At 44.5% G+C, this 24,504-nt stretch overlaps 1 protein-coding gene across 1 annotated transcript in view; it reads left to right on the forward strand.

Moving 5' to 3' along the window:
• Window positions 1-3,852, forward strand: part of LNP1 (leukemia NUP98 fusion partner 1) — a 50,581-nt gene extending 46,729 nt beyond the window's left edge. The window contains exons 4-5 of the mRNA XM_077294153.1: window positions 2,132-2,224; window positions 3,341-3,852. Coding sequence (XP_077150268.1) covers window positions 2,132-2,224; window positions 3,341-3,448 — 201 coding nt within the window. The 3' untranslated portion in view covers window positions 3,449-3,852. The remainder of the gene's footprint in view (window positions 1-2,131; window positions 2,225-3,340) is intronic.
• The last annotated feature ends 20,652 nt before the right edge of the window (window positions 3,853-24,504 follow it).

Genomic DNA, 24,504 nt, shown 5'->3' on the forward strand with positions numbered 1-24,504 from the left:
TTAGTAACCCGATGTTTACCCTGGTTACCCGGGTGCTGCAGGGGGACTTCGGCATAGTTGAAGACAGTTTCAACGATGCCGAAGTCGTTCCCCTGATCGTTGGTCACTGGAGAGAGCTGTCTGTGTGACAGCTCCCCAGCGACCACACAACGACTTACCAACGATCACGGCCAGGTCGTATCGCTGGTCATGATCGTTGGTAAGTCGTTTAGTGTAACGGTACCTTAAGTCCTCTGTAACGTCTTGTTGTTTTCTATGTGAATCACTAACTGTTTTATGTTTGCATGCTTTTGTTTGCCTTTTTCTAACAATCAGCTTTATCAAAATACGCCCACTGCTTACATCTAGCAGCTCATCAGGCAGAAGGGGAGACTTTACATTTGTCTCCTTTACGCCCTGGCAAACTGCACTATACACTCTCAGGCGTGGAATGTAGGACTTGTCTATAGGTGACAAATGCAGAGAACTCTCCCAACCATGTAAGGATTATTGATGTGCTGATGCCTCAGTCCTCAGGGAGGGTATTCCTACATAGGGTCATGCCAACCAGCAATGAAGGTAAAGGCAGTGGGACAATATTGGTGCATATGCTCTCGCCAGGGCTTCGGGTGCTGTAGAAATCTGAGCATGGTATACTTATCAGTTGTTAGCAAGTAGTACGCAAAAAAAAAATCTATATTCCAGATAGACTACCATATGAAAGACTACAACTGGAAAGAATAAATTAATTTTGGAACCTTGTTTTTTTTAAAAAACACTGTAGACTCTGCTTAGCAGTTTCAATTACTCAAACCAAGGAGCAGAGCACAAGCAAAGCAGCGTGCACCGATTCTCTTGCACTTGCACACTATTGATGTAGGTTTATAGGACTCAGACCCTCACACACTTGTCATCACTGCATCAAACCAGCTTTCTGTTACAGTGGAACTAAACTTTAGTAATTTAAAAAAAAAACATTTTGTAGTTTCTTAAATTCCCTGTAGATGTGTGTGTGTGTGTGTGTGGGGGGGGGGGGGGTCAGGTCCTGGCACCCCCACCGATTGCTCCAAAGACAGCTCAGGAGTGCAGAGGTGCACAGGCACGACCTGTGTTCTGCCTCCTGAACAGCGCACTTCTGAGCAGATGAATATGTCAGGACCTGGAACCCTATCCACCTATAGGGAGTTTAGGGACCTACAAAATATACACATTTTTACTAGATTTTGTATACACTTTAAAGCACCAGGGGGTTCTTTATTGCAACACTGGAGTGGTGCTACTAATCTAAGTTCCCTGCCCCCAGTCATACTTACCATCTGCTATCTTCAGCTGTTACTGGCATCGCACCGGTAGGTCTTGAGCTGTTGTTGAAGATTGTAGCTGGTGAGTATAAGACTAGGCTCACATAACATAGATTAGCAGCACCACTCCAGTGCTGAAATAACAAAAAACCCACTGGAGTGGTGCTTTAAGACAAATTAAGCTATCCTTTTTTTCCACACTTTCTTCTTTTAGATATCAGAAAGAAGGAAGTATAAAATGATTTTTAGACACGGGAAGTTCAGGTCATGGACACACTGAGCCATCATAAACCAGGACTTATCAAATCCCTTTTATATTCCTCACTCAGTAAAATTATCCATATCCACATACCACTCCGGTCGTCTTCTATTGCTTGTCTTATCTTGGTCACCATTGTGTCCCTTATGTAAAGAGGAAGACAAGGTGTAGCCATAGGGTGTGCAGAGCGGGTAACTGTCCCTGGCGGATAACACATAGGACCCACTGTTCCTTCCCTAGACAACTGCTATGGCTCAAACCTTTCATCTCCTATTAATTTGGACATCCTACATAATGCCACATGGGTTTATTAAAGTGATGAGGCCCGAGAACAAACATCAAAAATAGTAAAAATTATTTAAAATTCATCCCACCCTTAGGAGAATAAATGGGTCTCCCAGTATCCTTAATTAAAAGGTTAATTTATTCAAACTCGCCAACACTAATTTAGAACTGGGCTGCCATCCAGGACCCAACTATTGTAACCTCAGGCCGTGGCGTGTCATCTCTGATTCGTGTGTCCATGACCTTGTAAAGCAGATGCAGGATGGGCATAGTAATTATAATGATAATGATTTGTTTTCCTCTGAAGGATGAAGATGAGGACCCCTGTGTCATTTGCCAGGACGACCTTCATACTGACAGCATCTGGGAACTGCATTGCTCCCATAGATTCCATAAGGAGGTACGAAAATGGTCAACTTTATAGATTTCCTAACCACTATGCAGATCATTTTCTTAGATTTATGTTACGGAGAACAAATACGGTCATCTAACTCTGCACTGTAATACTTGTTATTTTATCATTTCATGCACTAGTATCTAACTAATGACCCAATTTTGCATTAGGTAATGAAAATAAGATGCTCACTTATATAAAAGGATTTTCCACTATTATAACATTGATGACCTATACTTCAGGAATAATGGTGGAACACCCCCACCGGTCAGTTCTGGCAGTAACCATATGTAAAGACTGTACGAAGAGGACCACCGCAGCTCCATCACACAGTTTAGCAGCCTCTGCTGGAGTTGGCAACGGCTGTTCAGTAGGGTTTCCGGGTATCTGCCCCCCACTTAAAATTGCCCCCGTCTAATATTATTGTCCTAAATTTAGGTAATCAATATCATATTAGTGGAAAACCCCTTTAAGTCAGAAGATATATTCAGCTTCATGGAGGGACATAGAGAGCATGGGGCTAGGCGGAGTGGGAAAGGGTCTTTGAGTTGCCAGGAGTGATTTCATAGATAATGCTGTCATCCTGTAATTAATAGGAAGTCAGAAACTGACTTCCTGTCTACACCAGTATGTACTGGACTGGTGGTCTGACTTGAGATCACAGTTGTCTAATATTAAAAAAAGAAAAATGTATGGGAGCAAGTGAGCTGAGATGACACAAGTCAGACAGGCAGAATATTGCTAGTGAGTAGTGATGAGCGAATATACGGTACTTGGTACTCGAGATTTCCCGAGCACGCTCGGGTGGCCTCCGAGTATTTTTTAGTGCTCGGAGATTTAGTTTTTCTTGCCGCAGCTGAATGATTTACATCTGTTAGCCAGCATAAGTACATGTGGGGGTTGCCTGGTTGCAGAGAGCATAGATATATCAGTCACACTGCGTGTGGCAAAAGCTACATAAGATGTAGTCCATATAAACAATCCTCCAGTATTCATATCCTGGAGGCAGACATCTTACTACTGCTATCCTACCGTGAACATTGGTTAGGTTCTCAGTAACACTGACCAAAATTACTCTTCACAATGTATTATGATGTTTCCTGAACTGTTTCTCCTCCACAGTGTATAGAAAAATGGCTGTGCAAGAAGCAGACGTGTCCCACGTGTCGAGTGCAGGTCATCACATCCAAGTCTTTTTTCTTATTTTTTTCTCAGATGAAAGTTCCATGAAGAATAAACCTATAAATCTCTTTCCTATGGCTGCAAAGGACTTACAATGCCTGAAACCGGCGTTTGCCACTTACAGGTGTTCAGCGCTTTGACGTTTTGTTTTTTTAATTAAACTCTTATTTTTACAGATATTTACATTTTGTGGTACAGAATATTTTAGTATTTTAAATGTCAGCTCTAGTTTTTTTTATCATGCAGCTGCATTGTAAATAAAGTTACGTATTTGGTATTTAATGGTTTTTTTTTGTTGTTTCTTGTGACGCTTGTAAACGTCACTTCTCGTGGACAAGCCATGAGCCAGGGGAGTCAAGAGGTCCAGGGTCAGAGGGGCAAGACAAAAGAGTAAACAGCTCACAGTCTGAGGTAAGAATTCCAGAGAGGTAGATTGAGACAAAGGGGCTAGGCAAATGGATGGTCAAAGGCAAGGTCCAAGGTCGGGCAGCAAAACATCAGAATAACAGATGTAGAGAACAAGGTACATACACGACCGAGCTAAAGCAACGACTGGCAATGATCTATCCATTGTTGTCAGCTAACTAAATAGCCAGGCAATCATTCAGAATGGGAGACACCTGGATAAAACCCAGCAGGCCTGACTAATGGAGTGGCTGGTGTGTCACCACAATGCTGACAACCCACCATGCCCCTACCACTGATTGGGCAGCTGGCCTGTCACTCCCAATAACGATAGCCCAACACACACCTGCCTTCTATAGAGCAGCTGATATATCACTCGCTGCGTCCCTAGGACCTTGTGAATTGCAGGATAGTAACATTTATTATCTGTAATGTAAAATAAAGGTGACCTCAATGGGAAGATCCACCATGACATTTATTCCACATTTGTTTTTTAAATATAAAACAAAGCAACTTTTCAAATAGCTTAAACAGGTTTCAAAAAGTCTTCGGTAAAAAGTTCCCTATGGAGAACTGTGTCTCTCCGTGGTAACAGACTACAAAAACCCCCTGTGTAGTCTGATCTCACAGCCAACTGCCCTCTGTCAGTCCACTATCTCTTACTACTGTACAAATATATATTAGTAAAGGTACCTTCACACTAAACAACTTTCCAACGAGAACGACAACGATCCGTGATGTTGCAGCGTCCTGGATAGCGATCTCGTTGTGTTTGACACGCAGCAGCGATCTGGATCCCGCTGTGATATCGCTGGTCGGAGCTAGAAGTCCAGAACTTTATTTGGTCGTCAGATCGGCGTGTATCGTCGTGTTTGACAGCAAAAGCAACGATGCCAGCAATGTTTCTTCATCGAGCGAACTGGAGCGAACAACCAGCGAGAACGATAAGTACGTCACTGGATCGCTCCTGCATCGTTCTGCTGTTGCCGGTGTCTGACGTCTCCTAGCGACCTAAACAGCGACGCTGCAGCGATCGGCTCGTTGTCTATATCGCTGCAGTGTCGCTTAATGTGACGATACCTTAAAAGTTGGGGAACAAATCGTAGCCTATATGACTACAGGATCAGACTACACATGTATTTTTTGTAAAAACGGGATTGATTACATAGCTCTGCGTAGGAGCTGTAGACACAGAATATAATTCAGACTCAGTGCAAAGTTGCTTAATTTCTTATTTTAGATGTGCAGTGCCCCAGGGTCCTGGTCGTTGCAGTAATGTCGTTCTTCCACCAGGGGGAGTGATATTAAAAGGCAATAAAGGAGATCACTTTACCAGGTATCACAAACCACACAACACACTTCACACTACAGGCCGCCAGGGGGAGCCATGCTCCTATTTATTAGGGCACTCCTCACAATTAGGTAAAACTGGTAGTCTGGACAGGAAGTTAGGCAGAAGCTGGCTGGGCTTCACCCAGTGAGCTGCTATCTGGGCTCCGCTCAGGTAGTGGGTCCTTGCCAGGGGTGGGATCCTGTCAGAGGCCTAGACAGAAGGCCATGGAGCTGCGCCTGCCCCACGTGCAGCAGCATCCTAGGAAAGAGACATGGGAAGGGAATTGTATTGTAGCGAGTGAGAAACGAAGTCATAGCAAAAGGAGAGGAAACCAGAAGGAGTTCTGCCCTGCAAAAGGCTGCCTCCTTTCTGAGGCGCAGGATCTGGTAGCCGGAACACTGAGGGAGTCATCGTCTCCAAGCCTGGCTCCAGAGCCCGGCAGGACAGCTAGTTCCATATTAGTTGCCCGACCTTATACCCAGGAGGCACGGTGGCAACTGTGGAGGCCGGGGCGTGATAGAGTCCCTGTAAAAAGCCTCAGGCCATCAGTCATACGGGTTTGTCCTATCCATCAGGGGGACAGAGAGAAAGAGACATAACATCTAGAACACCAACGACAGTTGTGAGGACCTTACCGAGAAGCTCAGCAGGAAGGGACTACAACACACAGGCGCTAGAGGAAGGCTATTGATTTCCACCTGGATAAGGGGGACTCTGGATTTGCCTTCAGACCGGCCGGATTCTGCCTACCCTGTGGTCTGGTGCTCTGGACTGTGGACGCTGAAGCCTTCAGTAAAGGTAAAGAGACTGCAACCCTGTGTCCTCGTTCTTCACTGCGCCTCACAGCATCCACCATCTGTGTAGCCTGTGGAGCCCTGGGGATACACTTCGCCTGTGGGAAGGTGTACCATCTAGCTGCCATAACATCACTCCAGCGGACCCCTAAGCAGCGTCGGTCACCCTGACCGAATACCACAGGTAGCGTCACGAACACTATCCCTTTAAAGACCTTTCCCCAATTTACCAACGGATGTCCCTAGGGCCACGGACCGGGTCAGCCACCGTGACATTCCCCACCAAAGGAACCAAAGGGCCCAGCTCCGAGTACCCCACTGCCCTACTGGGGGCGATCGATCTTCATTAGCAGCATAGATTGTATTGACATTCGCATTAGAGGTTTCATTAGATTCTGTTGATGGAAAGAGGTATTATTGTTTCCTTTTCAAAGTGATGAACACCATGATGAAAGCCTTTCTGCGGCCATTATAAGTAATTAGTGTTTGTGATGTGATGGATTTGATTCTTCTTCTTATTCATGCAAAACAAATGCATAACTCAAATTTAAGAGCATATTTAAAATGCCTTGCAAAAGCCTTTTCTTTGCTTTTTGAAACAGCAAACAAATTTGTTTGGCGTATAGTCATCCAAATGATGTAAGTCCATTTAGCGCTGCACATCCATATGTAGCACCCTCCAAAGCGCTGCTTACTGTATATTCTACCTCCTCTTGACCCCATGCAATCTGCATTATTCTGAGGAAAGTCCAGATATAGGACTGAAAAGTTAATACCCTGGATTTATTAGATTGCATGAATAAATATTCCTTTTTATATTTCATCCATTTGAGTGCTGAGTATTCATCTACCTATTGTTACGGATTGGAACCCTACATGGGCACCTACCCATCTCTTCGGAGAGCCGCATACAATTTCCTACCATGAAAGTCCATTCTAAATTCTGGATTTGTGTCCCAGCTGCAAAAAGGAGTCCAAGTATATGTGATAACTGTTGTAAAACAATGGTCATATTATTTACTGACTATTCTACTCCATACACTGTTTATGTCATGACTCTGTTGTCAGGTGTCTCAGGAGCAGGGTTTCCTTCCCTGTCCTTAATCCTAGGGGCGCCCTAGCTGGCCCTGTTCCACGGATTACTTCTGATGACGATGAAGACATTGGGGCCACGTACCTTGCCTTATCTCCTGAATCCGCCCTCAGTCTGTACCCCTCTCCTACGCAGGAAAGAGGGGAGTAGTAGTGTACCGTAATACACCAACCAGACTAACAAGGTAATACCTACAGGGATAAAAGAAAACACCAAATATACAAATATACACACATAAACAATAGAGGTAAATGACGGGGAGTGGAGGATGGGGTTAAACAGGAGAAGAAAAGGAATTATCACACCCTCAAAACCTAGAAACAGTCACTGATAAATCCACCAAAAGTCTTCTCCAAGGGTAACCACCAACAACCTCCAGCCATGCAGCATAAGTTAGCTCTGACAATGAGTGCTAGTCAGGACCCAGATTATATAGGAGATGGGAGTGGCTAACAGTGCACAGCTGAGAGCCTTCATGCAGGAAAGCTTCCAGGAGCTCTCAACTGCGCAGATTGACCCCTGCACTGCTAAAATAAACTTAGATGGTTTAATATGAAGGTGAAGTGCTTCTGATCAATGCAGAAGTAGGAGAAATCAGATGCTGTGCTCTTCTAGCTCCTCTCTGTCCTGATAAACCCGTGACAGTTTACATCCAGCTGCTGCTGGAACTGATAACATCTGAGCTGTGGGGGTGCTGGATCCCCATGGATCTGATATTGATGACCTATCCTGAGGATAGCAAATTAGTTTCTTAAGTAGTGGGCAACCATTGTAATATGAACTGTGTATTCAATCGCAGGCCACATTCCACCCATCCCCCTCAAGGAAATTGTGGTTCTCTCAGGTGGAATATTGCACTAATTCATCATGATGCCCCTTTGGCACTATCCTTTAATAACAAACAAATTGCTGTCCAAAAGTCAGTGTAGGGTAACCATATAACATAAATCACAAATTGCCAAAAGGGAAATAGAACCTAACTGAAGACCATAACATTTAGCTTTTAATGATACTAATAAAGAAAAATAATATTAAGAACCACTCTGGTCAGCATATCCTAATGCACGCTAGCATACTATTGATTAGACTCACGTCTTTTAAGGTGGTCACAGTCCTAATCACTATATTTCATTTCATTTAGGGGTAAAGGACAAGGTGTGGCCACTACCTATATCCTATTACAATTCCACGCTATTGATTCACTGACTAGTGCTATTAAAAATAGCTCCTGAGCCTCCCCAACATGTTTCACCAGCTAGCTGGTATCATCAGGGGGTTGAGGTTGTACTGAGCCAAACAGAGGTTGCTGGATCTTTTAAAAACCTAGGGTCTGATGTCACAGAAAGGTCAACAAATCATATAATTCCAAAAACAGGCCAATCATGGCTCATATAACATTATAATCAAGGGTATACCAAGGTATAGTATAGTAACTCAAAACACTGCTATATATCTAATGGATAGCGTATTTTAGCATGATGAATACTCACCATAACGACGACTGATCTAATTATCTATATATATATATAAAAATGAGTGTATGTGTGTGTATCGACGATGATGTCATAATGGTTGCCATGGCGACAACTATATCATAAAGGTTGCCATGGCGAAGATGATGTCATAATGGTTGCCATTGTAACGATGATGTCATAATAGGTTGCCATGGCGACAATGATGTCAGAATGGTTGCTATGGCGAAGATGATGTCATAATAGGTATATGGGCACAGAACTATGGGATGGAGGATGTGTGATGGGTATATAGGCATGGGACTATGGGATGGAGGATATGTATGATGGGAATATGGGCACGGGACTATGGGATGGAGGATATGGATGATGGGAATATGGGCATGGGACTATGGGATAGAGGATGAGTTATGAGTATATGGGCACGGGACTATGGGATGGAGGATGTGTATGATGGTTATATGGGCACGAGACTATGGGATGGAGGAGGTGTATGTCACGGGGTCCTTCTCCGATATCACACAATCAACAGAACTAGAGTATAGTAAACAATTCCAAGACCTTTATTTAGGCAAAAATACGAAAGGTCCATATACGATCCACCACACAAAGGATAAAATAGTCCAGAACACGAATGCAGTTCAGTAACAGGATAAAAGTCCAACAATCCAGCAGACAGAGGATAACATAGTCCATATACTCTTCTTTCTCTCTGATATGCTGTGAACCCATCATCATTCCACACAGGACTGATCTGTGTGTCACCTCCCTCATATTTACAAGTCCCTCTCCTCATTCACAGGTAAGGGGGGTGGGTTGCAGGGGCTCATTGTTTCAACAAGCTAGTTCAATATGTCATTAGCATATTAGCAAACAACATTATTCACTGACCCTGTGGAGAGATAACAGTACAGGACTGTGTGGGGCTGATATCAGATGGCAAATAACAGCAATTCATCAATTGACAAAAACTCATCCTACAAGAGAACACCATGATAATCAGTAAAATATAAATATACACAAAATGATACCCACATAGTATATCACACCATCACAGCGTATGATGGGTATATGAGCACGGGACTATGGGATGGAGGATATGTATGATGGGTATATGGGCACAGGACTATGGGATGGAGGATAATCATTATAATTTGTTATAACTAACCACAGTTAGTTACTATGCCCAGGTCAGTCCTGTATAAAAATTGACAAGTGGGTGGTGCCTTAAAATCCTCTGCTCTCAAAAAATTTCCAGGCTCACATCAACATCGAATCTTGCCACTCTGTGAAATCAATCAAGTAAATATGCAAATATGTTTACAAAGGAAGTGATCGGGCAGTGTTTGAACTCCAGAAAAATTAAACTAATGATGAAGTAGAGAGAGGACATTTTCATTCCAAGAATTCCACTCATTCCATCTGATTTGCCTTTTGATTTTAAACGCCTCCAGTTTCCAGTTGGCATTAGCAATGTCCATTAACAAGGCTCAGTGACAGTCCTTGAAAGTAGTAGGGATCGATTTGAAAACTCCATGCTTTTCTCATGGACAACTTTATGTGGCCTGTTCAAGAGTTGGAACTGCCAAAAATCTGTTCATCTTTGCACCGGAAGGAAAAATAAAAAATGTTGTTTATCAAAAGGCTCTTGAATGAGTTGAAAGTAAAATACTAACAGTACTTGGGTAATCATTTAGTTAATTTGTGTTGCAAATCTGTAGTGTTGAAAATATGATGAAAAATGTTTTTATGTGCAATATAATCATTATAATTTGTGATAACTGACCACAGTTACTTACTATGCCCGGGCAACGCTGGGCTCTTCAGCTAGTACTTTATAAGAGTAAAATGACTCCTGCACGGGAATGTATCTACTTCCATTGCCATACTCACAGCCAATCAGAAGGTCCCAGCGGGGACTCAAATGATACATCGTACCATTCACCTCTAGTACTTTCGGGTGTACCCTGCCACGAGTCACGCTGGAGGGACATTCCTTCCGGGCGCACTTGCTGACGTACCCATGGCTACGCAGATGTGTTGGTGACTATAGGGATATACCATGCATGTCAGACTAATAGACTGCGCCTGCACAAGTCCACAATGTGATTGAGTCATCCCGCATGCAATGTAAATTATTAGTACAATGTATGCAACACTCCTTTGGCCCAAGCGGTTTCCCTCAATTTTTCCATCTAGTACTCTCTGTTTTCAAATATGTAGTCTTGTTATTTGTTTCCCTATTGTATTTATACCTAATGGGATGTAATAGGTCTGTATATTTGCACTACATACGACCTAATTCCTCCTATGAGAGAGTGAGACCTGTGTTTGCTCGGCTGTTACTTTAATTACCTCTTACAGAGCTCTCCAGCTTGCTCCCATTAGCTGCCTTTATTGAGGATATCGCACTCCTGGAAGTGCGCATGCATGGCCTGTGTCTTTGGACCCCGGGTTGCCGCGTCGCTGTGTCCTTGGTAATGGCGGATCCACAATGCCGTGCAGCCAGCCACGTGACGCGGCGCTCCGGGACTCCTGGGACCTCCTGGCAGCGCATGCGCCATACATGCCTGGATCGCGTTATATCATCAGCGATATGGGATATAAATATAGGGCGTTCCTACGCAATCTTCACTCTCCCTGATGAAGGAAGTCAAAACCGAAACGCGCGTCGGAGCGCACGTGCACATATGGATCTGAAACCCCTCAAGGTATCCTGCACACTGTGTTAAGTTTTCAGCATAGGGTACTAAGGTACCTGCCACATTGTGACACTCTCTTTGCTAGTGTTTGAGCATTTGTTTTAGCCTCTCTTTTTTTAACATCGTTCCTGTTTGTATTTTGCACTGTTTGCACATTTGTACCAAGGTACCTGCCATTTTAACACTTTCTTGCCAGTGTTGCACATGGAGCACATATCTAACTGCTACTGAATTTTATATTATTATATTTTTTATCTAGTCACCTTACTTATACAGCAGGATTGTGCTATTGTTATCTACCTAATGAGGGGGCATCTATCTATTTTTTTTATGATTAATTCTATGTACTGTAGTGTGCACATTGTTCTTTTATTCTTTTTATTGTAAATTGCCTTATTACCATATGATTATAATAAAAATTAATTAATATTATACTGTTTTTTTGTCTGGTGTTTCCTTTCCTTTCACCTGTGCTTTGGTTTGGTTTTTTTTTATCTTGTCACGAAGTGGTTTCCACTTGCTTTCTGCCACACTCTTGATTTAGCCATATATAACATTATCCTAATTTTAGATATATATAATTTTATTGATATTATTATTACTATTTCTATTATTGTTTTAAGTGTTGTGGTTTTAGTTTATATTTATCTCTCTGTGTTTTGCACAGGTTCCTCTTCCTTACCAAATATAAGAAAACTGACTGAACAGCCATCTAGTCTGAACTGGTGCATAACCAAAAAAGTCATATAGCAAATAGATCAATGGCTGCACTCAAAATTTACTGTGCTAAGGCAAGGAAATATGCAATACATGAAATGTGAATAGCATAATGGCTTGTGAAATTTATGAAAAAACCCGCTTATACTAATTTATTCCTGGGACTGTGGGAGAAGGACCTCTTCTCCTTTGAGTTATTTTCGTCTATGGATCGCATCCCATTGTGGGTGCGCTTCATAGATGATATATTTATCATCTGGCAGGACTCAGAGGAGGCCCTCCACTCATTTATGGCTCATTTAAATCAAAACACTCATAATATACATCTCACCTATAAATTTGATAGGAATTTGATTGAATTTTTGAATGTTAACATTAAGAGAGGTGAGGATAACTGCTTACAGACTGATTTATTCCGGAAATCTACATTGGTCAATGCACTTTTACATGCTACCTCATCACATCCCCCTGCTATGGTTAGATCTATCCCTATTGGCCAATTATTGCGGCTTCGGAGATTGTGTTCTAATGATAGTGATTTTGAAAAACAAGCCATGGAACTTAAAGTGAGATTTTGGGAACGGGGATATAGTCAGCGTTCTATTAAAAGGGCTTATCATCGTGCAAAATACACATCTAGACATCCAGCTCTCTATTGTTCCAAACCTACTCCATCCAACAATGTAATTAGATATATTACTCAATTACATGGTCAGACTGAATTAATGCGGTTTTATCTTTCCAAATCATGGTCAATTCTTCAGTCTGACCCTGTTATATCTAAGTACATTGTGAATGTCCCCAACATAACATATAGAAGGGCAAAAAATTTGGGTAATCTCCTTGTAAAAAGTCACTATAATAATAATCCCACTGTTCCTTCCTTTTTAACGGTGACCACTCTCTGCTCATTCTCCTCGATCTTTCTGCAGCTTTCGACACTGTTGACCACCCTCTCCTACTCTCTAGGCTCCAGTCACTAGGCATTAAGGACACTGCTCTCTCCTGGTTCTCTTCCTATCTTTTTGAACGCTCCTTCAGTGTTCTGTTCTCCGGCTCCACTTCATCTCCTCTTCCTCTCACTGTCGGGGTACCTCAGGGCTCAGTCCTTGGCCCCCTTCTCTTTTCCCTCTACACGGCCCCAATTGCACAGACCATCAGCAGATTTGGCTTTCAGTACCATCTTTATGCTGATGACACACAGCTATACAAGTCCGGCCGGTCCGATGGCACCTCCAGAGTTCCCGTTGCAGGTGGAAATCTGTGCCTTCCTTCTAGCGCTTGTGTGTTGTGGTCCTCCCCTGCTGTGCTTACGGGATAGTACCCCACAACTGTTGTGTCTGTTTCTCGTGTTCCCTCACAACAACTCTATTCTGATGTTCTTCTGAATCTCGTCCCCCAGATCTTATGGTAGGACGCACCCGTATGACGGGAAGGCTCGGAGCTCTTCCGGGACCCTAGAGTCGCCCCTCTCCAAAGGTTGCCCCCTATGTCTGCGTAGGTGATGTAGGTGAGACAGCCAGCCTATAGCTCTCTGTCCTGCCGTTGGTTTGAAGTAATGCTTAGAGCTCTGTACTTCCTCGGCGTTCCGGCCACCGGTTATTTACGCCTCAGTAAGATGTTGCCTCGGTCTAACAGCACGACTCCTACTGGTATTTCTCCCTGTTGCGTTGATCTCGTTTCTCACTCAGCACAATAAATCTCGCTTCTTGTCCTTTCTTAGGGCACCGCCGCTATGAAGTGCAGGCGCGGTCCCGTAGCTTTCTCTCTGATTGCCAGGCCTCTGTCAGGATCCCACCCCTGACAGGGACCCTACCGAATCTTCCTCTACAACACCCTCTGCCACAAGGTGTTGCCTGGTTCCAACCCAGTCAGCGTTCTCCCTAACTTCCTGCCTAACCCCCAGTTTTACCAGACTGTGAGGAGTGGCCTAATGAATAGTACCCTTAGCTCCCCCTGGAGGCCAGACTGTGAAATGTATTGGTGTATGTGATACCTGGTCAGATGAACTCCTTCAGTGCCATCAGACGTACCATAGCCCCCCTTAGCGGCGGAGCCACAGTACTGCAACGACCAGGACTCTGGGGCGCTGCAGATACAATTCAAAGTACTTGTTCTCACCTACAAAGCTCTCCACAGTGCGGCACCCCCTTACATCTCCTCCCTCATTTCTGTCTATCGGCCTAGCCGACCGCTGCGCTCTGCAAACGACTTTCGACTAACCTCTGCACTAATCCGTACCTCCCACTCCCGACTCCAAGACTTCTCCCGTGCTGCGCCAATCCTCTGGAATGCTCTACCCCAAGATATTAGGACCATTCACAACTTGCATAGTTTTAGGCGCTCGCTCAAAACTCATTTGTTCAGAGCGGCCTATCACGTTCCCTAATCAGTCATTTTATGTTTGTGTGTGTGTAGCCCATTCACTATCTCCATCTACCCCCCACCCCCTGAAGATGGCTGGACCATCATTGTAAATACATCATTGTAAATACACACCTGCACTTTGTATCTCCCCACCTCATTGTAGATTGTAAGCTCTCACGAGCAGGGTCGTCTTATTTTGTCTTATTTTGCTTTATTACTGTATTGTTAACATTGTTACCTATGACTGTTGTGTTTGAAACTGTTAAACTGTAAAGCGCTGCGGAATATGTTGGCGCTATATAAATAAAGATTATTATTATTATTATTATTTATCACATTTTAAAAATTCTCCTGGTTGTAAACCCTGTAATGGCTGTGTTGCTTGCCCCAATATTTTGAGAGCTAGGATCTTCTCAAATTCGAAAGGGACTATAACTTTCTGCCACACTCTTGATTTAGCTACCATATATACAGTTATCCTAATTTTATATATATATATATATATATATATATATATATATATATATATATATATATATATATATATACACAGTGGGGCAAAAAAGTATTTAGTCATTCAGCAATAGTGCAAGTTCCACCACTTAAAAAGATGAGAGGCGTCTGTAATTTACATCATAGGTAGACCTCAACTATGGGAGACAAACTGAGAAAAAAAAATCCAGAAAATCACATTGTCTGTTTTTTTATCATTTTATTTGCATATTATGGTGGAAAATAAGTATTTGTTCAGAAACAAAATTTCATCTCAATACTTTGTAATCTATCCTTTGTTGGCAATGACAGAGGTCAAACGTTTTCTGTAAGTCTTCACAAGGTTGCCACACACTGTTGTTGGTATGTTGGCCCATTCCTCCATGCAGATCTCCTCTAGAGCAGTGATGTTTTTGGCTTTTCGCTTGGCAACACGGACTTTCAACTCCCTCCGAAGGTTTTCTATAGGGTTGAGATCTGGAGACTGGCTAGGCCACTCCAGGACCTTGAAATGCTTCTTACGAAGCCACTCCTTCGTTGCCCTGGCGGTGTGCTTCGGATCATTGTCATGTTGAAAGACCCAGCCACGTTTCATCTTCAATGCCCTTGCTGATGGAAGGAGGTTTGCACTCAAAATCTCACGATACATGGCCCCATTCATTCTTTCATGTACCCGGATCAGTCGTCCTGGCCCCTTTGCAGAGAAACAGCCCCAAAGCATGATGTTTCCACCACCATGCTTTACAGTAGGTATGGTGTTTGATGGATGCAACTCAGTGTTCTTTTTCCTCCAAACACGACAAGTTGTGTTTCTACCAAACAGTTCCAGTTTGGTTTCATCAGACCATAGGACATTCTCCCAAAACTCCTCTGGATCATCCAAATGCTCTCTAGCAAACTTCAGACGGGCCCGGACATGTACTGGCTTAAGCAGTGGGACACGTCTGGCACTGCAGGATCTGAGTCCATGGTGGCATAGTGTGTTACTTATGGTAGGCCTTGTTACATTGGTCCCAGCTCTCTGCAGTTCATTCACTAGGTCCCCCCGCGTGGTTCTGGGATTTTTGCTCACCGTTCTTGTGATCATTCTGACCCCACGGGGTGGGATTTTGCGTGGAGCCCCAGATCGAGGGAGATTATCAGTGGTCTTGAATGTCTTCCATTTTCTAATTATTGCTCCCACTGTTGATTTCTTCACTCCAAGCTGGTTGGCTATTGCAGATTCAGTCTTCCCAGCCTGGTGCAGGGCTCCAATTTTGTTTCTGGTGTCCTTTGACAGCTCTTTGGTCTTCACCATAGTGGAGTTTGGAGTCAGACTGTTTGAGGGTTTGCACAGGTGTCTTTTTATACTGATAACAAGTTTAAACAGGTGCCATTACTACAGGTAATGAGTGGAGGAAAGAGGAGACTCTTAAAGAAGAAGTTACAGGTCTGTGAGAGCCAGAAATCTTGATTGTTTGTTTCTGACCAAATACTTATTTTCCACCATAATATGCAAATAAAATGATAAAAAAACAGACAATGTGATTTTCTGGATTTTTTTTTCTCAGTTTGTCTCCCATAGTTGAGGTCTAACTATGATGTAAATTACAGACGCTTCTCATCTTTTTAAGTGGTGGTACTTGCACTATTGCTGAATGACTAAATACTTTTTTGCCCCACTGTATATATATATATAATTTTATTGATAGTATTATTACTATTACTATTATTTTAAGTGTTGTGGTTTTAGTTTATATGCATGTCAGACTAATAGACTGCGTCTGCACAAGTCCACAATGTGATTGAATAATGGAGTCATCCCGCATGGTCTCACCACCGAGCAACCAGGGCCTCTCTGTGACAAAACGGCCCCTGCCCCAATCTCAGAAGCATCCACCTCGACCTGAAAGGGAAGTGAGACATCAGGCTGGCACAAAACAGGCGCCGAAGTAAACCGGCGCTTCAACTCCTGGAACGCCTCCACGGCTGCAGGAGCCCAGTTAGCAACATCAGAACCTTTCTTGGTCATATCCGTCAAAGGTTTAACAACGCTAGAAAAATTAGCGATAAAACGACGGTAGAAGTTAGCAAAACCCAAGAACTTCTGAAGACTCTTAACTGACGTGGGTTGAGTCCACTCATGAATAGCTCGGACCTTGACTGGGTCCATCTCCACAGCAGAAGGGGAAAAAATAAACCCCAAAAAGGGAACCTTCTGTACTCCAAAGAGACACTTTGAGCCTTTAACAAACAAGGCATTCTCACGCAAAACCGCTAATCCTCTGGTGGTGTTGTCTGAACAAACACCTGATTTAATGCAATGTGATAGAATTCAGACTAGAAATGAACGGAAAAATCATAGACGTCAGAATGGGTTGTGTTTTTACTGTGGTGATTCTACACATGTTATATCAGCATGCTCTAAACGCCTAACAAGGGTTGTTAGTCCTGTCGCCATTGGTAATTTGCAACCTAAATTTATTTTGTCTGTGACTTTAATTTGCTCTTTGTCTTCTTACACTGTTATGACCCCAATGGCAGAGGGTCTCAGGAATAACTGCTAAGTCTGCAAACACAGAAAACCAGCTCATAGGGCAGTGGTAACTGGACTGACCATATATCTAATCCTAGCACCACAAATACCAGCAGCCGGGGAACGTTCCTACGTTGATCCTAGACGTCTCTCGCCAGCCGGAGAACTACCTAACCCTAGAAGGAAAAAGAAAGACCTTTCTTGCCTCCAGAGAAAATACCCCAAAAGTTGGATAGAAGCCCCCAACGAATAATAACGGTGAGGTAAGAGGAAAAGACAAACATAAGAATGAGCTAGGTATTTAGCAAAGAGAGGCCCACTAGCTAATAGCAGAATATAGAAAGATAACTTATATGGTCAGCAAAAAATCCTATCAAAAATATCCACACTGGAAATTCAAGAACCCCCAAACCGTCTAACGGCCCGGGGGGAGAACACCAGTCCCCTAGAGCTTCCAGCAAGGTCAGGAATCACATTTAGTACAAGCTGGACAAAAATGAGAGCAAGCAAATAACCCAAAAAACAAAGAAGCAGGACTTAGCTTAATTTTGCACGAACCAGGACCAGCAGAACGGAGCAAACAGAATGTGTCTGATAACACCGATGCCAGGCACTGGACTAAGGTTCCAGGAGGTTAATATAGCAATGCCCCTGAAGTAACGACCCAGCTGGGTGCAAACTGAGGGAAAGAAATCCCAGAGTCATATCACTAGTAACCACAAGAGGGAGCCAAAAAGTCTAATTCACAACAGTGGGCCCCCCAGTCTCAGGGGTTCCCTAGCTGCTGGGAGTGCCGCTATTAGACACACCACTGGCTGGGGGCCCCTGGAGCAATGGAGGCCCTAGGCAGCTGCTGGCCAGTATGCCAGCAAGTGTCAGTGCCTGGGCCCACCAGAGAATCCTCAGGTTCTCTGGTGTGCCAGTCCAACCCTGCACATGCTCACCAGGAACAGAATCACCAGAACAAGAAATTTTCTCAGGAGGGGGTACCAAGAGGAAGAGTGATCCCATGTGCTTTCTTCTCTAGGAAGTTTTCGCCTGCTGAGCGGAATTATGATGTTGGCAATCGGGAGTTACTGGCCATGAAGTGGGCATTTGAGGAGTGGCGTCATTGGCTCGAGGGTGCTAAGCATCGTGTGGTGGTCTTGACTGATCACAAAAATTTGATGTATCTCGAGTCTGCTAAGCGCCTGAATCCTAGACAGGCCCGCTGGTCATTGTTTTTCTCCCGTTTTGACTTTGTGGTCTCGTATTTACCAGGTTCAAAGAATGTGAAGGCTGATGCTCTTTCAAGGAGCTTTGTGCCTGACTCTCCTGGAGTCACAGAACCTGTTGGTATTCTTAAAGAGGGAGTTATCTTGTCAGCCATTTCTCCTGATTTGCGACGTGTGTTGCAGAGATTTCAGGCTGGTAGACCTGACTCTTGTCCACCTGACAGACTGTTTGTTCCTGATAAGTGGACCAGCAGAGTCATTTCCGAGGTTCATTCCTCGGTGTTGGCAGGAATTTTTGGCACCAGAGATCTGGTGGCTAGGTCATTTTGGTGGCCTTCCTTGTCACGGGATGTACGGTCATTTGTGCAGTCCTGTGGGACTTGTGCTCGAGCTAAACCTTGCTGTTCTCGTGCCAGCGGGTTGCTCTTGCCCTTCCCTGTCCCGAAGAGGCCTTGGACACATATTTCCATGGATTTCATTTCTGATCTCCCGGTATCTCGGGGTATGTCTGTCATCTGGGTGGTATGTGATCGCTTTTCAAAAATGGTCCATTTGGTGCCTTTGCCTAAGCTGCCTTCCTCTTCCGATCTGGTTCCTGTGTTCCTTCAGAATGTGGTTCGTTTACACGGCATTCCTGAGAATATTGTGTCTGACAGAGGATCCCAGTTTGTTTCCAGGTTCTGGCGATCCTTTTGTGCTAGGATGGGCATTGATTTGTCGTTCTCGTCTGCCTTTCATCCTCAGACTAATGGACAAACTGAGAGAACTAATCAGACTCTGGAGGCTTACTTGAGGTGTTTTGTTTCGGCAGATCAGGATGATTGGGTGACCTTCTTGCCGTTGGCTGAGTTTGCCCTCAATAATTGGGCTAGTTCCGCTACTTTGGTTTCGCCATTTTTCTGCAACTCTGGTTTCCATCCTCGTTTTTCCTCGGGACATGTGGAGCCTTCTGACTGCCCCGGGGTGGATTCTGTGGTGGATAGGTTGCAGCTTATCTGGAATCATGTGGTGGATAACTTGAAATTGTCACAGGAGAAGGCTCAGCGTTTTGCCAACCGCCGCCGCGGTGTGGGTCCCCGACTTCGTGTTGGGGATTTGGTGTGGCTGTCTTCTCGATTTGTTCCTATGAAGGTCTCCTCTCCTAAATTTAAGCCTCGCTTCATCAGTCCTTACAAGATATTGGAAATCCTTAATCCAGTGTCCTTTCGCTTGGATCTTCCGGTTTCGTTTGCCATTCACAACGTGTTCCATAGGTCTTTGTTACGACGCTACGTTGTGCCTGTGGTTCCTTCTGCTGAGCTTCCTGCTCCGGTGTTGGTTGAGGGCGAGTTGGAGTACGTGGTGGAGAAGATCTTGGATTCTCGTCTCTCCAGGCGGAGGCTTCAGTATTTGGTCAAGTGGAAGGGCTATGGTCAGGAGGATAATTCCTGGGTGGTTGCTTCTGATGTGCATGCGGCCGATTTAGTTCGTGCCTTTCACGCTGCTCATCCTGATCGCCCTGGTGGTCTTGGTGAGGGTTCGGTGACCCCTCCTTAAGGGGGGGGGTACTGTTGTGAATTAGACTTTTTGGCTCCCTCTTGTGGTTACTAGTGATATGACTCTGGGATTTCTTTCCCTCAGTTTGCACCCAGCTGGGTCGTTACTTCAGGGGTGTTGCTATATTAACCTCCTGGAACCTTAGTCCAGTGCCTGGCATCGGTGTTATCAGACACATTCTGTTTGCTCCTTTCTGCTGGTCCTGGTTCGTGCAAAATGAAGCTAAGTCCTGCTTCTTTGTTTTTTGGGTTATTTGCTTGCTCTCATTTTTGTCCAGCTTGTACTAAATGTGATTCCTGACCTTGCTGGAAGCTCTAGGGGACTGGTGTTCTCCCCCCGGGCCGTTAGACGGTTCGGGGGTTCTTGAATTTCCAGTGTGGATATTTTTGATAGGATTTTTTGCTGACCATATAAGTTATCTGTCTATATTCTGCTATTAGCTAGTGGGCCTCTCTTTGCTAAATACCTAGCTCATTCTTATGTTTGTCTTTTCCTCTTACCTCACCGTTATTATTTGTTGGGGGCTTCTATCCAACTTTTGGGGTATTTTCTCTGGAGGCAAGAAAGGTCTTTCTTTTCCCTTCTAGGGTTAGGTAGTTCTCCGGCTGGCGCGAGACGTCTAGGATCAACGTAGGAACGTTCCCCGGCTGCTGGTATTTGTGGTGCTAGGATTAGATATATGGTCAGTCCAGTTACCACTGCCCTATGAGCTGGTTTGCTGTGTTTGCAGACTTAGCAGTTATTCCTGAGACCCTCTGCCATTGGGGTCATAACAGCCCACCTGGTGTCAGCTGAGCGGCAGCTGGAGACAGGAGCCTGTCCCCGCTGCTAAAGAGAAGGGGATATTCACGCTTCCCCACACTCCCATGGGTGTGAAGAGGAGTGAGTATTCATTTCACATAGCGGGCAGTGTTAGCCGCAGGCTGAGGCTAACACTGCCCGCATGTAAATCCAGAGCGGCTACATTGGGGCCCCGGAGGTGGGCTCTTACAGGGCAGCTAATCTCTGCAGCTTGGCAGTGAAGTGGAGCTGCAGGGATCCAATGCCGTCCTGCTTCCTGTCTGCTGCCCGGCGCTTCCTGTCTGGCACAGCACGGCTGGATTACGTCATCATCCAGCATGTGACTGTTTCAGAGAGAAAGCTGCTGGCGCCGAAGATGTTGCTTCCTGGATGTGGTGAAGGTTGCTGTGTCTCTGTTTGTTTCTCTGCCTGTGTGCGTGTATGTGGTGCGGGGTGCGCTGTGTGTGTGTGTGTGTGTGGTGCTGTGTGTGTGTGTGTGTGGTGCTGTGTGTGTATTCAAGATTGGCAATGATGTGGGTGATGGAGAGTGCAGTGATGGGAATGGTGTGGGAGAAGGCAATGTTGTTGGTGGTGGAAAGGATGATGGGGGTGGTGGAGGATGCAATGATGGAGGTGGTGGAATGGGCAATGATGAGGTGGTGGGGAGAAGGCAATGATGGTTGTGGTGGAAAGGAGAATGATGGTGGTGGTGATGGGGTAGGCAATGATGGAGGTATTGGAATGGGCAATGATGGGGTTGGTGGGGGAGAAAGCAATGATGGGGTTGGTGGAAAGGACAATGATTTTAGTAGTGGAAAGGACAATGGTGGTTGTAGGGGAGGAGGCAATGATGGAGGTGGTGGAATGGGCAATGATGGGAGTGGTGGGGAAGAAAGCAATGATGGAGGTGGTAGAAAGGACAATTATGGTAGTGGTGGAAAGGACAATGGTGGTGAGGGAGGAGGCAATGATGGTGGTGGTGGAATGGGCAATGACAGGGGTTGTGGGTGAGAAGGTAATGATGGAGGTGGTGATGAGAACAATGATGGAGGGGAGCTGCGTTATACTTTGAGAGGGGCTACATTATATTCTGGGGAGCTACATAATACTATATGAGGGGGCTGCATTATGCCCTATGAGGGGGCTACAGTATATTCTATGGGGGGTGCATTATATCTTATGAGGGGGTTGCATTATACTCTGAGGGGGCTCCATTATATTCTGTGTGGAGGAGCGGCATTATACTGTATGAGGGGGACTGCATTATACCATATGAGGGTGCTGCATTATATTCTATGGGGGGCTGCATTATACCTTATGAGGGGGTTGCATTATATTTTGTGGGGTGCTGCATTATATTCTATGAGCGGGGCTACATTATATTCCGTGAGGGGGATTGCATTATATTAAATGAGGGGGACTGCATTATATTCCATGACGGAGGCTACATTATACACTCACTGGCCACTTTATTAGGTACACCTGTCCAAATTCTTGTTAACACTTAATTTCTAATCAGCCAATCACATGGCGGCAACTCAGTGCATTTAGGCATGTAGACATGGTCAAGACAATCTCCTGCAGTTCAAACCGAGCATCAGTATGGGGAAGAAAGGTGATTTGAGTGCCTTTGAACGTGGCATGGTTGTTGGTGCCAGAAGGGCTGGTCTGAGTATTTCAGAAACTGCTGATCTACTGGGATTTTCACGCACAACCATCTCTAGGGTTTACAGAGAATGGTCCGAAAAAGAAAAAAAATCCAGTGAGCGGCAGTTCTGTGGGCGGAAATGCCTTGTTGATGCCAGAGGTCAGAGGAGAATGGGCAGACTGGTTCGAGCTGATAGAAAGGCAACAGTGACTCAAATCGCCACCCGTTACAACCAAGGTAGGCCTAAGAGCATCTCTGAATGCACAGTGCGTCGAACCTTGAGGCAGATGGGCTACAGCAGCAGAAGACCACACCGGGTACCACTCCTTTCAGCTAAGAACAGGAAACTGAGGCTACAATTTGTACAAGCTCATCGAAATTGGACAGTAGAAGATTGGAAAAACGTTGCTTGGACTGATGAGTCTCGATTTCTGCTGCGACATTCGGATGGTAGGGTCAGAATTTGGCGTAAACAACATGAAAGCATGGATCCATCCTGCCTTGTATGGAGCATCTTTGGGATGTGCAGCCGACAAATCTGCGGCAACTGTGTGATGCCATCATGTCAATATGGACCAAAATCTCTGAGGAATGCTTCCAGCACCTTGTTGAATCTATGCCACGAAGAATTGAGGCAGTTCTGAAGGCAAAAGGGGGTCCAACCCGTTACTAGCATGGTGTACCTAATAAAGTGGCCGGTGAGTGTATTCTATGAGGGGGGCCACATTATATTCTATGCCCTGATATTAGCGTGTTTTACCATACAATTGGTGGTCTTATATTTATTTCTATGTAGCTACATAGTGGGTCCCAAGAATGATTTTCTCTGGTGGGCCCAAGGTGCTCCAGTCTGATGCTGAGCACATGTTTTGGCCTTTCTTCATAACCCGGTTATGTAATATAAATAATAAATCAAGCTGATAATTTTGCAATGGAATACAATTTGTAAATAAAAATTAACATTAATGAGATGTTCTAATTGGTCTCCTGCCAAGAGAAAGAACTATTGGGAAGTTTTGTGTTTTTGATTTAGGTTTGGTTGGATAATAATTGTACCTTGGTGAAATATGCTGTATTACTATTCTTCGTCCTTTTACATATAATGGAGGGCAGCAAGTTATACTGTTGCCCCTTTTGTATGAGAGTAGATATGTACTTTATTGATACATTTTGATTATTTCACATAAATATCTTAGTAATTGATATAAGGTTCTTATAGATAGGAATCCTAAATACATGTTTGAGTACTTTATTAATCAATGCAAGTGTCACATGAATGGGAGTCCTATATGTATGCACTATTTGGGCTGAAAGAGTGCTGTATACATTGGTTGACCTTTCTGTGACATCAGACCCTAGGTTTTAAAAGGTCCAGCAACCTCTGTTTGGCTCAGTACAACCTCAACCCCCTGATGATGCCAGCTAGCTGGTGAAACATGTTGGGGAGGCTCAGAAGCAATTTTTAATAGCACTAGTCAGTGAATCAATAGCGTGGAATTGTAATAGGATATAGGTAGTGGCCACACCTTGTCCTTTACCCCTAAATTAAATGAAATATAGCGATTAGGACTGTGACCACCTTAAAAGATGTGTATCTAATCAATAGTACGCTAGCGTGCATTGTGGACCAGTGCGGTTTTTAATAATATTTTTGCAGCGCCCCAGAGTCCTGGTCGTTGCAGTAGTGTCGCTCTTCCACCTGGGGGAGTGATGTTACGTCTGATTGTACTAAAGGAGTTCACCTGACCAGGTATCACAGTCACACACTACACTTCACACTCCAGTCCACCAGGGGGAGCAAAGGTTCTATCTATTAGGCCACTCCTCACACACGGGTAAAACTGGTGGGTTGGATAGGAAGTTAGTCAGAAGCTGCCTGGGTTCGACCCAGAGAGGACCTGCAGGCAGACAGGGGGAGAAGGAGGAACATCTGAGCTGCAGACAGAGGGTCCCTGTCAGGGGTGGGATCCTGACAGAGGCCAAGCACGAGAGAGAACGTTACGGAGCTGCGCCTGCACTTCATTGCGGCAGCATCC

The sequence above is a fragment of the Ranitomeya variabilis genome, chromosome 3 (genome assembly GCF_051348905.1).
Source record: "Ranitomeya variabilis isolate aRanVar5 chromosome 3, aRanVar5.hap1, whole genome shotgun sequence".
Classification (NCBI taxonomy): Eukaryota; Metazoa; Chordata; class Amphibia; order Anura; family Dendrobatidae; genus Ranitomeya; species Ranitomeya variabilis.